Source organism: Syzygium oleosum, unplaced genomic scaffold (genome assembly GCF_021117445.2).
Source record: "Syzygium oleosum isolate NSW1041296 unplaced genomic scaffold, Sole_v2.1 Sole_v2.04, whole genome shotgun sequence".
Taxonomy (NCBI): Eukaryota; Viridiplantae; Streptophyta; class Magnoliopsida; order Myrtales; family Myrtaceae; genus Syzygium; species Syzygium oleosum.
In genome coordinates this window covers 5,933,864-5,948,009 of record NW_026607488.1, presented here as the reverse complement: position 1 = coordinate 5,948,009, position 14,146 = coordinate 5,933,864, and the positions used below count along the sequence as shown (strand labels likewise).

Below are 14,146 nucleotides of genomic sequence, written 5' to 3'. Positions count from 1 at the left end.
CTCTCTCTCTCTCTCTCTCTCTCTCTCTCTCTCTCTACGTTTGATATTTGCGCGTTTTCCATAGCTGGACGCACAGCAATCAAGGGAGAAATGTATTTTTGGCCTCAAGTGATGTGATGTGATGCTTCACGGAAGGAGGGAATGAGACATACAAAATGCGTTTCTTCTTGCCCCCCATAAACCTCTCTTCCTCACAAAGCAAAAGAAAATTTTGCTTCGTGCTAGATGTCAACCCGATATCAATGTCAACCGATCAAATCGCGTACTTGTTTCTAACGATACGATGTGTAGGAAAACCGCAGTAAATACGACAAAATGTTATCAGCGATCAATGTCGGTCATCGTGCAAAAAATTCGATTGAAAAAATAGCATAATTTGCATTTATAAAATATCTTGAAAACCCTGACTTTTACATAACAAGAGAAGTGATATAGCCGTGAAGTGATATCTTCTCCTAAGAACCATACTATATTGGTTAGTAAGAACTAGCAAAGTAGGGTTAGATGCATTTATCAAGAAGATAATTAGCCCATGATATTAGCTATACATGGAAGTAAAGAGACCTACCATCATCACCAGGAACGGCTAATTTAAGATTTTTTAAGACAAATCAAAGTGAAAGAGATGGGGTCAGCAACTCTCTTGGCGGGTGCAAGCCTGTAATATCAAAGTGAAAGAGATGGGGTCAGCAACTCTCTTGGCTGGTGCAAGCCTGTAATATCAGCTGTTTTGAGTCCATTACAGTGGCTGGTTGAGCCCACAAATTGACACGAAAGTATGGCAAGAGAATGCAGGCGATTCACACGCAATGAAGCATGTTAGCCACACCGTGAATTATGTTACCCTTGAAGTTTGGCCGGCACAAAGTAATTTTCGAGGGACTAAATTGTCAAAAATTCTATGGAATTATGGACTTAAGTGCACAAATCAGTGAGTGCAAAAACTACATCGGAAAAACCAAAACAAGGTCGATAGAACGTGAACTGTCTTCCTAAAGTAGAGATGACAGATGGTGGGGCACAGACATATATTTCGTGCATCAACCGATTTGCATTAAAATATTACGTATCTATGATGATGCTCTAGGGATATGAATCTCAATATCTTTATTTCCCAAATTTATGTGAAAAAGAGAGAAAAACAAACAAAACTTGAAGAAGGGTATCCTAATCTTGTGCGGACTTTGAATGAGCATTGACAATCATTTCAGTTTGAATCAAGGGTTGAAATGAAAGTGAGGATTTAGCATTAGCTATTGTGGTATTATTAATTTGTTCTCTCTTTACTCTTTCCAATCATCTGATAGTTCCGCTGGTCCTATATGTTACTTTCTTGCATGTAATGTGACGGGAAAAATTGTCTAAAAAGTCCTAAATCTATTGTACGGCAGTAAATTCAATCTTAAACCCTTCAATTATGCCAATTTAGTTATAAATCTTTTGACAATATGCCAATATAGTCCTTCTGGCTAATTTTGACCGGAAATCGCTAACGTGGTAGTCCAATTAACGCTGGTAGTCCTACATGGCATGGCCGGTGTTTTTTTTTTTTTTTGGTCTATCATATCTCTAACTCTCGTCACTCTTTGACTTTTGCTTTAACTTCTGCAAAGTGCGGGAGTTGAACTCTACACCTGTAATACTAGCGTCCTCACTCCCCAGTCATTTTATCAGTAGGGCTGCATGCATACCTATTAACGCATGACTGATGTTGACGTGAACAATTTTTTTAATAATATTTTTTTTTTCCTTTTCGCCAATGGCATGTCTTAGGCGATTGCCCGACGACCGGCCACAGATAATGTCCTGTGAGGGTTGCCCTCGCTAGCTACCCCTCGGCCACGGTTGGCGAGGGCCTGGGAAGTGACCCTACATAGATATGGCGTGGGTCATGCTCGTCGCTTGTGACCGGTGGCGGCTTGTAACCCCTCTCCTATGGCCGGTGAGGGTCGCCGGGTCCTCACTTGCCACAATGAAAAAAAAAAAATTTCTTTTAAATTCCCAAAATTATAAAATAAAATGAAAAAATTGTTTAAGCTAGAGTGTGCCGTTTAGCAATTCTCGGCTAAAATTACCCGGAAAGACTGCATTAACAAATTGTCAAAAGATTTATGACTAAATTGATATAATTGAAAGATTTATGATTGAATTAACATCCATACTTTTTTGGTAATTTCTTCTAATTTGATGTGAACTCACACTAAACCTCGTATACAAAGTAAATATCTCGCAAAAGCAAGCTACAAAAATATAAAGATATTTAAGAAGATTCTATTTCTGATTTATAAAAAGAAGGACATGAATTAATCATTTTATTACCTTCTAATTGAAAAAAAAAGGAAAAAAAAGAAATTTTCTTTTTCCCGCTGTTTCTTGGCTGTGCCAGCTAGGTGATGGAATAAGAGTCTCTCGGATGAATGTGAAGGCGTACAAGGTTGGTAGTTGGTACTTTGTCTTCTACTATTGCACAAATGAATTGTGCATGTTACCTTAGATCTGGTGTAATTTGGACTTTTCTGTAGCTGTTCTACTGCATTTTTGGCCATCCAATAGAACCCAAATGATTGGGACCAGAAGCTTAGCTAATACCAATAGGGGAGAAACTATCAAATTGTTGTATAGTATCGCATCATAAGCTGATGTGACATGCATTTATATAATGAAATCTAATCGGAAATTAATTAACATGTGTACTTGACATGGCAATCAAATAAAAAAAATTAAAAATCAACCTCGTTTTTTGTCTCTCTCCTTTCTCCACCATCCTCCCCCTCCTCCATCCACTGTTGCACGTCCACGGTCGAGCCACCCCTCTAACTGCTCATAGTGGCTGCCGTCCATGGCCAAGCCATCAAATTTGTTGTAGATCGTCCATTCGCTTCACTAGAACAGAGAAAAAACAAAACTGACAATTACTGGAGATCGTCCCATCCGTCGACGGCAATGAATGCGACTAACGAAGTTGAGATATGGTCGTCATGACTCCATATCCGGTCACGACTGCGAGCAACGAAATCCAGATTTGGTCGGCCAAATTTGTTTGGCGAAATCTGATTTGCGGCACCGAAGGCATAGGGGGGAACTCGCCACGGGGTGCAGCGACCACGACGGGTGGGCTCGAGGATGGTCGTTGCGGCAGGTTGGGCGATGGAAACGGTTTTAGATCTGGTGATGGACGATCCCTGCTGCGAGTGACGATAAGGAAGGGGGTGGCTCCGCCATGGATCATGGTTTCAGATCTAGCGATGGTCAAACATGGCCACGAGCGACAATAAAGAAGGTGGCTTAATTTGTTTGCGAGTTGCAGCAACGACGGAGGGATGGCTCGACCATGGACCTCTTGATCAGTCGACGGACGACTGCATATGGTGGAGGAAGGAGAGTAAAAACAAAAAGAAAAAGGTTGATTTTTTATTTGATTGCCATGTCAAGGACATGTGTTAATTTCTAATTGGATTTCGGTACATAAATACATGCTACGTCAGTCTATGACGTGATACTATACAATCACTGAATATTTTCTCCAAATTGATGGGACGAATTAAGGGAGCCATCAACTTTAGGAAGATGTAATCGATCATACAACCAGAAAGTTTCCCATGATGCGCATGTTTCTCATGATCATTGCCATGTCGATAGGGTTGGTATTTCCCCACTTGCAGCTTTCTGATTAGAGATCACCCGAAGCTTTTATTGATAACTCAGTTTGTCGTCGCTAAAGCTTTGCAATTAGGGAGAGAAGAGGAGCAGGCTTGAGCTAGTTGCTTGGGCGAAGTGTCGTATGCTTTTAGGGTCAGCCGACGAGCCCATCATGATCCATTTACCATGCTGGCCCAGTTTCCACGTCCAGGCCCACTACATCTCACGAAACACTTCCTACCTATGTCGAGAGATCTGATCAGTCAGCTGCTTCGCGGGAAAAATCATATGCCTAGCATTGTAAACGTAGGGTTAGAAAAAAAAAATGGAAATCAGAACTCGGCTTGGCTCTGCTCGTCTCGATGAGTCCGAAAACATTGTTCAAGGGTCGTGTAAACTGTGTGCAGGTTCGTTGGGTCTTCAGGCGGACAACCGTATATAGGCGCCTTAATATGGTCCATATGTCACGGGTCGAAGGTTTTCAAGACACAAGAGGTCTGAGAAGTGGTCAAAATGACCGAGCAAGTTTTGAAACTTTAAGAGTTTAGGGTTTTCATGGGTACTCTAAATGTTCTTATTATGAGTAATGTACATTTATTTTCCAAAGAATTCTTATAATTAATGGGTTAGACGGTAGCTAATGCAGCTTTAGATCAAGGGAAGATTTACGATTATAATTAGAAAAGCTCTAGTATATATGGCGTTCCCTTCCTCTTATCCGTATTATCTAAAAAATCCAACACAAGAAGAATAACATAACATTCTCTCCTAAAACACTCCTCTCTCTAAATTTTCTCTCTGCTATCCGGGGTGGGATCGGAGGGAAGGCTGAGCTTAGGCAACTCTAGAAAAGGTCAAACAAGTCGAAGGAAGCCTAGGTGCCACATGGTCACGATCTCAAGTGTCAGGCTTGTGACAAATATGGGCCGTCTAGTAATTTTCAAGCCTCGAATTTTGGGTGATTTTCTTGTATCAACGAATGTCAGCCAACCTTTATATTTTGGTCTTACCATAATCCTACTTCGATTATTTAATTTCTTCTTTTGTTGCATCACAATGAAAAACCGAACGGACGTGTGAGGGTGTGCAATCGCAGCTATCTAGTGTAGTGATGATCAAGCCTAAAGCTGATCAGTCATCACAACAATAGGATTATAGGAAGATAGCGCGATCATATTGAGTCTTACCAGGCCTCTATACAGATGAAGCTTGGGAGCAACATTCATCCAAGATTACAAAATAATCAGAATCATCTGTGAAATGGAAGGTGACCGAGAATTGTCTAATTGTCGTGCCTTGAATTATTATTCTTGAAATCTGGCGAGGACAAAGTAATTTTCTTCGGGAGCATTGATTTTGTTCGCACAATACTTTTAGTTTATATCATCAGACACGTTATTTTTGAGGGACTGAATTAGGACAAATTCCTATAAAATTTATGGACTTAAGTGCACAAATCACAAGTCTAGAGACTACATTGGAATTACAAAAGTAGTTTGATTAAATGTGTACTGGTTTTTTCTAAAGTTGAGATGGCAAATGGGACGGGATAGACATCTATTATGTGCATCAGCCATTATGCACACAATATTTTGTATCTATGCTACTACTAAGAAAAATATCAGGAGGTCCTAGAATCGATTCCTAGAACAAAATCAAGAGTTTAGACCAAAGTGTTGGGAGCTTTGCAGTGTCATTCAAAAATACCAACATGTGTAGATTGTTTACGCGTGGTTGCATATCGACGAATCTGTATTTACCCATCGCTTGCTGTGCCGACTCAAGAACTCATACTTTGTTACTATATAAAATTTTGTTGTCTTCACTACCAACAGTTTTAAAAGTTTAAGCTGTAATTTAATATTGGAATACTCTAACTTAGAAATTATTAACTCACATTTGAGCTAAGAAACCAGCTCATGTAGTGAATTGAGAACTAGGAGTTAAAAAGAAGAAATAAGAAACCATCTTGTTTGGGTCCGATAATCCTCTTTTCCCTTTCATTCCATTCCCTTTCTTGTTTCTTGGTCTCTTTTGCAATCTCATGTGCATTTCAACTCTTTGATGAATTCGATGTTGCTATTTAAGTTTGCTAATTCGCGAGGACGCAACGATCCATTGCCCCGATAATGTTGAACTGATCACTAAAAACGATAAAAATGAATGAAATCATCTTATAAAGATTGATTAGTAAGACCTGCCCTGCTCTAAAGAGCACATTTAGGGATCATCAATTTAAGCGATATAGGCCGATTGCTTGGGGGGTAAACTATATAAACTACATATTGATATTGACAATTATGTACTGATTTTTTTTTTCTCTTAATAATATTGCAGAGATTCAATATAAGTGCTTATCATTTATATTATAAGGAAAAAAAGAAAAGAAAAGAAAAATCAGATAAAATTAAAATAAGGGTATTCTAATCTCGTGTCAACCCGAACAAGCAGCATCCATTATTCCTCTTTGAATCGAGGGAATCGAGGGTCAATATCAAATTGTGAATTTAGCATCAAACATTGCGATATTATATATTTTTATTTTCTCTTTCCAATTATCTGAGTAGTTCCATCAATGTCACACGCTACGGGTGCTGCGGACTCAGAATAAACCTTGGATACAACTTCTCATAAATAGCATCCTAGAAGAATTCATAGATATTCAAAAAAAGGGACATGAGTAGATGATCATGGCATTGACCTTTAAATGGGAAAAAGGGAACAACGCATTCATATTCCCAACTCTTCTTTTGTTGGTCCAGCCAAAGCGTCTCTCGAATACGCGTGCCCAAGATCGGTCCTTTTTGTCTTCTAGTGTTTGCACAGATGAACTGGACATGTTACCCCCCCTTTTGCCTTCCACCGTTGCCCCAGATTATTCCTCGTGCATTCTGGACCATCCAAGAGATCGAACTGATCGGGCCTGAAAGCGACCTTGCACCAACCGGCTGCGTCGACCAAGGATGCCATCGACTCTCGGAATCACCAATTCGTTCCGAGGCCGCAAAGTCAAAAACAAGGGGCATGTGGATTGCAGGGAACACGGCGTTGGGAAGAGAGCCTGATAATTAGAATCAAACCCGAACCAGCATCAGCTTGACGTGGAAAGAGAGGGGAGACTTGTCCGGGCCCTCGTTGTTACCAGTGATCGTTTCCATTTCCAAGAGGTTTCGCATTTCCCGATCGCAACATTCCGATCAGAGACCGCGCGGTCTTCTTGTTGACGATCGACCCTCTCGTCGCTATGGCTTTGCAATTAGGGAGGGGGAAAAGAGCAGGTTTGAGTAAATCTGTCAAACGGGTAGGTCGAGTCGAAAATGGTCCGACCTAAATAGATCAATTTAATCCCGTTTGACCCATTTTCATGTAATGAAAATTTAATAACCCATACCCAATCTATACCCCACCCTGATCCGATCCATATTGTTAAAACACTTCCATATTTAACTAAATCTACGAAAACTCATACCCAAACTAATATGAGAATGCCGAATAAGTGAGCGCGATATTGAGTGATGGCGATAGAGTTGGGTTGAGTTGAGTTTAAATAAGTTGTAAATCTATTTAACTCTTATATTATGTTTATATCCATTTAATGAATAAAATTAATCAATTTCTGGAATTTATTGATATATGAATTAATAAATGAATTTATGATTCATTTTGACAGATATAGGCTTAAGCTAGTTAGTGGGGGCAAAGTTGCCGGTGCCGTAAGTTCGTAGGTCAGCCGACGAGTCTGTGATCCCGATTCCTCTGCTGGTCCTAGATTTCATGAGAGAGTTCCGGACCAAACGACGGCATCTGATCAATCAGCTGGTTGGCGGGAAAATCTTAGGCCTGTAGCTTTCAACCTTTTGCCATTTTGATATTATTCCAACTTGGATTATTTAATCACTTCTTTTTGAGTGCGAGGCAAAGGAATGGTTGGTGATGGTCAAAGACTTGATCAAACTCACATTAAATAAAAAGGGAACTTTTTGTTTTTCTTTTCTGCTGTTGGGTTGGCGTTTAGGTTATTGCTTTTTGTATTCGATCCCCCAACCGCGCACGCAATCTAGGAGCCTTCCCCATCAGGACAGTCCTCAACCAAAGCGAGTTCGAAATCATCCGGCGTCTTTGCGGAGCCACTTAATCAGGTATGCCTCCTGTACGCTCTCGGTCCCTCCCACGCATGCCGACGCCGCCATCATCACCGGCCTCCGCAGGACCTCGCCGTCGCCTGTGTCGTCATGCCGCCGCCCGCCTCTGCGCTGACACCCTTTGTCTGCCTCAGATCTGGTACGGCTCGACTCGACTGAGTCGCGAGCTCCTCTCTCCTCCTTCTCTCTCTCTCTCTCTCTCTCTCTCTCTCTCTCATCCCCCATTGTGCGCATCCCCTTCAGCCCTCAATCTCTCTCTTTCTTGTCACCACCACCGTCGATCCTGACGAGACGGTGGTGGCAACGAGCCCGAGCCCGAGCCCGAGCCAACATCGAGGGTTTGAGTCGTGCACGAGTCTCGAATCACGGGCTCGGCCGAACTCGACCCGAGCGAGCGAGGCCTACATACGAGGTCTGTTGGGGTTGGCGACGAGCCCGAGCCCGAGCCCGAGCCCGAGCCAAGATCGACGGTTTGAGTCGAGCACGAGTCTCGAATCACGGGCTTGGCCGAACTCGACCCGACCGAGCGAGGCCTACATACGAGGTCTGTTGAGGTTGGCGACGAGCCCGAGCCGCGATTGAGGCTCGAGTCGAGCGCTAGTCTCGGACCCCAGGCTCGGCCGAACTGGACCCGAGGTCGCTCGCTCGATGCGGTCTGTTGGGGTTGGCGACGAGCCCGAGCCGAGATTGAGGCTTGAGCCGAGCACGAGTCTCGAATTACATACGAGGTCTGTTGGGGTTGGCAACGAGCCTGAGCCGAGATTGAGGCTTGAGTCGAGCGAGCCCTACACACGAGGTCTGTTGGGGTGGGCGACGATCCAAGGTGGGTTTTCCTGAGGTCGGGAGCTGACGACAACCGCGGGCGAAGTTGGGTTAGCAGAAACGAGTCGGGCGACGAAGGAAAATTTCTATATTTTTAGACAGAGAATCAAAGTATCTTATATCTAATATAGTTCCCACTACATCTATAGGCTGGAGGTAGCTAGCTGGGTCGGTTCGTCGGCGCGAAGTCTGGTGGTTGGCTCGCCGGAGATGGCAGGGTGGAGCAGCGGCAAGGGTGGAGGCACGGCCGCGACACGGTCTGACGCAGATTGGAGAGAGGGAGCGAGGGTAAGTCCTGCTAGGGTTTCTTTCTTGCACTCACTGATTAGTGTGAGGAGGCTTTGACCCCGGAGAGGCTCTCGGGTGGCCCGCCGTCAGGGGTGGTCGTCCCCGGCGGAGCCGATGATTTCACCACCTCCAAACGCGATCTATGTACATTATGTATCTGCATATGTGTACATATCTTCTGGCTGAACGTTCAAATGTGCATATGTGTTGGTATGTTCTCCTCCAAACCTCCAAAAAGCAAAAAAAAAAAAAAAAAAAAAAAGGGGGGGGGGGGTTGTGTCAACACCTTTTTCAACACCCTTTTTTAACAATACTTTTAATCTGTCTGAATTTTTTAATGAAGTCTTTCACCGTGTGAATTTATGTTCATATAATATGCTCTATGCATAGAGGGATCGTGTCGATTCCATATAATTGTTGGAAATCGGTCCACATTCTAGGATATTCAACAACATCTCACTTGCACGGCTTGTAACATGTCATTAACTAATCACATTGTTTGGCCCGTCTTGCACCATGTTTTACACGTCAAAATTTTCAATTAAGACTCGCATTTGAAATTGGTTTACCGTTCTACATGCCGCTGTCCCGCATCACTTCCGATGCAAACGATGAAAGAGAGAATGTTCTGTTCCAAAGGAGAAATTATAAATGACGAGTTGAAACTTGAAACTTGAAACTAGGGTTTGCCATTGGTGGGTCGTGCAGCTGAGTGACCTCTTTTTGTACGTACACATGCATACAGATCGACCTCATTTGCTTTCACGTAAACCAACAATAGAGCTCTTCTCTTCTCGTTCTATTCAGGTACCCATTGGCCTAGCAGATTCTTCAAGATCAATGAAGCCCTCCAGCATTACGACGCCCCTTCTCATCCCTTTTCTACTCGCCTTTCTTCTGCTCACTATGCAGGCAAATCTCTCTTGTGCTGCTGGCGGTACCGCCACTCATGACCGTCCTCCAGACACACGTACGTAAAATCTCTCTGTGACCTTTGCTTGTACGCACAGAGTATACATATAACCACAGCACAACAAATCACGACTGCAATAAAACCTCGTGGAATTCAATGGACACATTCGACTCATTTCATTCAGGTCTTACATTGTCCTTGCAGATTCTCCCACTACTTCTCCACTTGCCCATCCGATGGCGGTGCGGTCTCATCTCTCTCGTGTTTACGTCGGAACCGCCGCTCACTACAGTCCTCCATACACACGTATGTAAAATCAATCTTTCTCTCTCTCTCTCTCTCTCTCTCTCTCTCTCTCTCTCTCTCTCTCTCTCAACTTTGATTACTTGTTTCAGCAACTGCGTGTTACGGCAAAGATCCAGCACAATTCCCATCAAACAACATCTTTGCGGCGGCAGGTGAAGAAATATGGAACAACGGTATAGCGTGCGGTAGGTATTTCCTAGTCCGGTGCATCAGCGCCTCTGTCTCCGGAACCTGCATTCCAAACCAAAATATCCAAGTCCGAATCGTCGACCGAGCACTATCCTCGCCTTCACGTCCCTCGCGTAACGGGGCTACCATTGTCCTCTCAATGACGGCCTTCAGCAAAATCGCAAAGTCGTCCGCCGTAGCCATCAACGTGGAGTATCAACAGTACGTTCTTCTCCTCACCTAATTGGCTGTCTTCTGATCAAAACTAAAGTGCTCATTCAATATCAATAAACATGGAACAAATTTTACGGGAGAAACCCGAGGTTCAACGTGAATAAGCTTTTAACATGGTATATCTCGACATTTTTTTCGGTAAAAAGCAAATCTTCATGAATCTCATCGAACTATATTTACATTGTTCTGATAAGAAATGACAATTGAGTAACCGACATGCACAATGTTTATCAAGATGGAGATGGAAAGTGCGAAATTTTATCACCCGTGAGCGATGACCTTACGTGTAGTGGTAAAGTCGTTCACTTCAAGACAGCGATGAATTGAAAAGTCAGATAGTTTCATTTTGTTTGTTTCTAATTATTTTTGGGGATTAGGACTTTGAAGACAAAGCGATGACGGCTGTACTTTTTTTTTTTGACTTCTTTCTTGGCAGGATTTGATATGGACATCCGCGTGTACTTTGGAGCTGGTCAATGATTTCATCTGTCTAATTATTAATAAATTAGTCAGAGCATCTATTAAATTGTATTGAACTGCATCTTCGTAAATATATTTAAGGAAAATTAGTGCATACGCTGTAGAAGTGTGAACGGCTCTGTTCACCCTTCATTCGAGAGTTTGAGGACAGCTTCAATTAGGGTTTTGCTTTGAGTTTCCTTTCTCTCCTTAAAACGTCCCAAAAAAAAAAGAATATTTTTAAAATGATCTCATTGTGTATGTTGCGAACAAAAATCTCATTATAATCAAATTTCATTATAAGTTATACTTTCTTGACATTTGTCCAGATCATGAATTAGATTTGTGCGGTGAAAGGTGATATTCTATTTTCTTTTATCTTCCTTTCATTTCATTTCCCTTTTTTCGTTCATAAAAAACATTTCTTTTCTGTCCAAGTGATTTTATGTGTTTATTCGTTAAAATTTTCAGGACAACGCCTTTTTTGTGTTTTGAACTGCAAGACAATTGGAGAAAATTTCGTGGTTTATGTTTTTACTACTCTTATACTATTATCCATTTTGCATAGTTTTTCAGCATGAAAGCAAAATGTTTCGATAAGTAAAATTTTAAATTGAATTATCAGTACGTGTCATTTGTCTCATTCTCTAATATTGTCCTATTAGCTTATTGATATATTATTATGCCTTTTGGCAACGAGAATATATATCTATATATACACGTTTTTGGTGAATATATCTCCTTGGTGAATGGTGCTATCTCTCTAGAGCAACTTGAATTCAATTACATTGACCGAATGCATTGCAATTGCACGCTGACTATCCTTCAAACAATTAATTTGTCATAGAGATTAGAGTGCATGCGTGTCTTCTAATTCCGTATAAAACCTTAGATCCTTTCTCTGAACACGAGCCCCACCACGAATTGTATCTTACACATGACCCATATTTATTTTTCTTCTATATGTAATTTCTTGTTACCGCTAGAGACACAAATTCAAAGGTCTGATAACCCAAAAGCCATGAAATATCCCACAACAAGCCCATGAACTTAATAGGATAGGGTCTTTTAATGTGTACATGCAGCTTTGAACAAGAGCAATTTGGTCGTAACTTGACGGATAACTTCGGTGGAGTGGTTTTCACGGCAGAAATGTGACAGTTGTGCTGGTCATTTCACCTAAATTTCTACATGTAGCAGGTGTACTTGGAGGCCTCCTTTCGATGGATCTAGTTCCTCTTGTACGTGGGATGCTGTGTTGTCCAATTGCATGAGCTTCCGATGACTAGGACAAGGGAAAAAGAAAGGATAAAATTGCCTGCGCAACACCCGTAATTGTTGGCGTCTGTCCTCTTTTGTACATCGAAGTAATGCACATGTCTGTTTGTTTGCATGTGCATGTCATATTATCGCCGCCGTATGACCGCTGCCAACTCGAGGACCCACTAGATTTGCATATCTACACCGCCTTATTTTATATCTAGATCCGTTTCCTGCTGGCATATAGTTGTTCGATGGAAGCACTTACCAAGACCCTAGTTTTGAACATTCATCAATGGCATATGGTAGTTCAATGGAAGCTCTTAACAAGACCCCAGTTTTGAACATTCCATCAATTCCTCAAGTGCATTGTTTGAGCGTCTCATCTCTGCCCCTTGAAATTACTAAGCCTGCTTATTGCCACACGAGAATGAAATTCAGGGAGAAAAAGTAATCGTTAACCCGAATGGATCGCGATCCTTTCAAAGTATTTTACTAAAGTTTACCCCGATAGCACAACACCCCATGCTTTTTTTTGATACTATGTGACGATTCGGAATAATTCCCTCAATCGAGAGGATCTCAATCCAATAAACCGCTTGATTTATATTATTGAACTATGCTAATATGACGAATCCCATCATTCTTGAAATTGACGGAGCATTCCGGGCCACAAATTTTAATGGAGCAACATAGGCAACTGGTTAATTAATTAATCTGAACTTTGAAAATAAAAATAGAAAAGAAAGTGCCTAGCATGATAACCTAATTAAAGTGTCCAATTGCATGAACACATGAACAATCGATCCATTCCATAAGGAATAATTACCAAAAAAGTCATAAACCTATTGTATGGATGCCAATTCAGACCTAAACCTTTCAATTTGATCAATTTAGTTCTAAACCTTTTGATAATTTGTCAATGTAGTTCTTCTTTTGACTAATTTTGGTTGGAATTCGTTGACGTGAGCGCCATCTATCTTATGTAGCACGACCGGTACTGATATGGACAATCATTTTTTAGAATTTTTGAATTTTCCCTTTTTTCTTTCTTTTGCTTTTTTACTAAGGGCTGATGACGCTCGCCGGCACTAAGTGAGGGCTCGATGGCACTCACTATGGCTAGCGAGGGCCAGAGAGGGCATGTCGGCCCTTGGTTGTGGCTAGCGACCTCTGTCGGCCATTGCAAAGGCTATGGAGTGACAGAGGAAAATAAGAAAAAAGAAGAAGGAAAGAAAAGAAAAGTAAAAAAAAAAGAAAAAAATTGCAAAAAATTGTCCACATTTGCAACGGTCGTCTTTCGGCCATATCACATAAGACAGCCGACACCCACACCAGTATTTTCCGGCCAAAATTGGCTAAAAGGATTACATTGATTAATTGTCAAAAGTTTTATAATTAAATTGGCCAAATTGAAAGATTTAGGATCGAATTGGCATCCGTACAGTAGGTTTATGACTTTTTTAGTAATTTTCCCATTCCATGATGCCATATACTTTTACATTTAATGAAGATATATAATTACCAAAACTTAATCGGTAATGATTTATAATAGGATTGGCGGGGATCATTGTCCTGTTTAACTTAATCGGTTTAGGACTTAATCTGATGCTCCTGATGTTCTTTTCCCTCGTCAAACTCCTGCTTCTGACCCTACTGGGACAGTCTTAGCCCGTTACGGAAGCTTTCGATACATCTGTGCAGTCTTTTGCTAGCAAATTATCTAAATCAGATAGCTCAGCGACATATGAAGAAGCCATCTGATAAGTACGTTTATCTTTGCTTGCCTTGATATCCATAGAAGCATCAGAAGGTGATCCAATTTCATTTGCAGCATCATCTGCTGGATATTGTTCAGAGTATATTCTCAGTTCCATAATTAAGTTCGCTGCCGTCACTCGCACTCTGCCTGTTT

At 41.6% G+C, this 14,146-nt stretch overlaps 1 protein-coding gene across 1 annotated transcript; it reads left to right on the top strand.

The window, feature by feature from the left end:
* The first annotated feature begins 7,840 nt into the window (after positions 1–7,840).
* Positions 7,841–10,651, top strand: LOC115674314 (uncharacterized). The gene is made up of 5 exons (XM_056310697.1): positions 7,841–7,920; positions 8,753–8,891; positions 9,699–9,861; positions 10,009–10,110; positions 10,200–10,651. Exons 2-5 carry the CDS (start codon positions 8,814–8,816, stop codon positions 10,520–10,522), a joined length of 666 nt encoding a protein of 221 aa, XP_056166672.1. The 5' UTR covers positions 7,841–7,920; positions 8,753–8,813; the 3' UTR covers positions 10,523–10,651.
* The last annotated feature ends 3,495 nt before the right edge of the window (positions 10,652–14,146 follow it).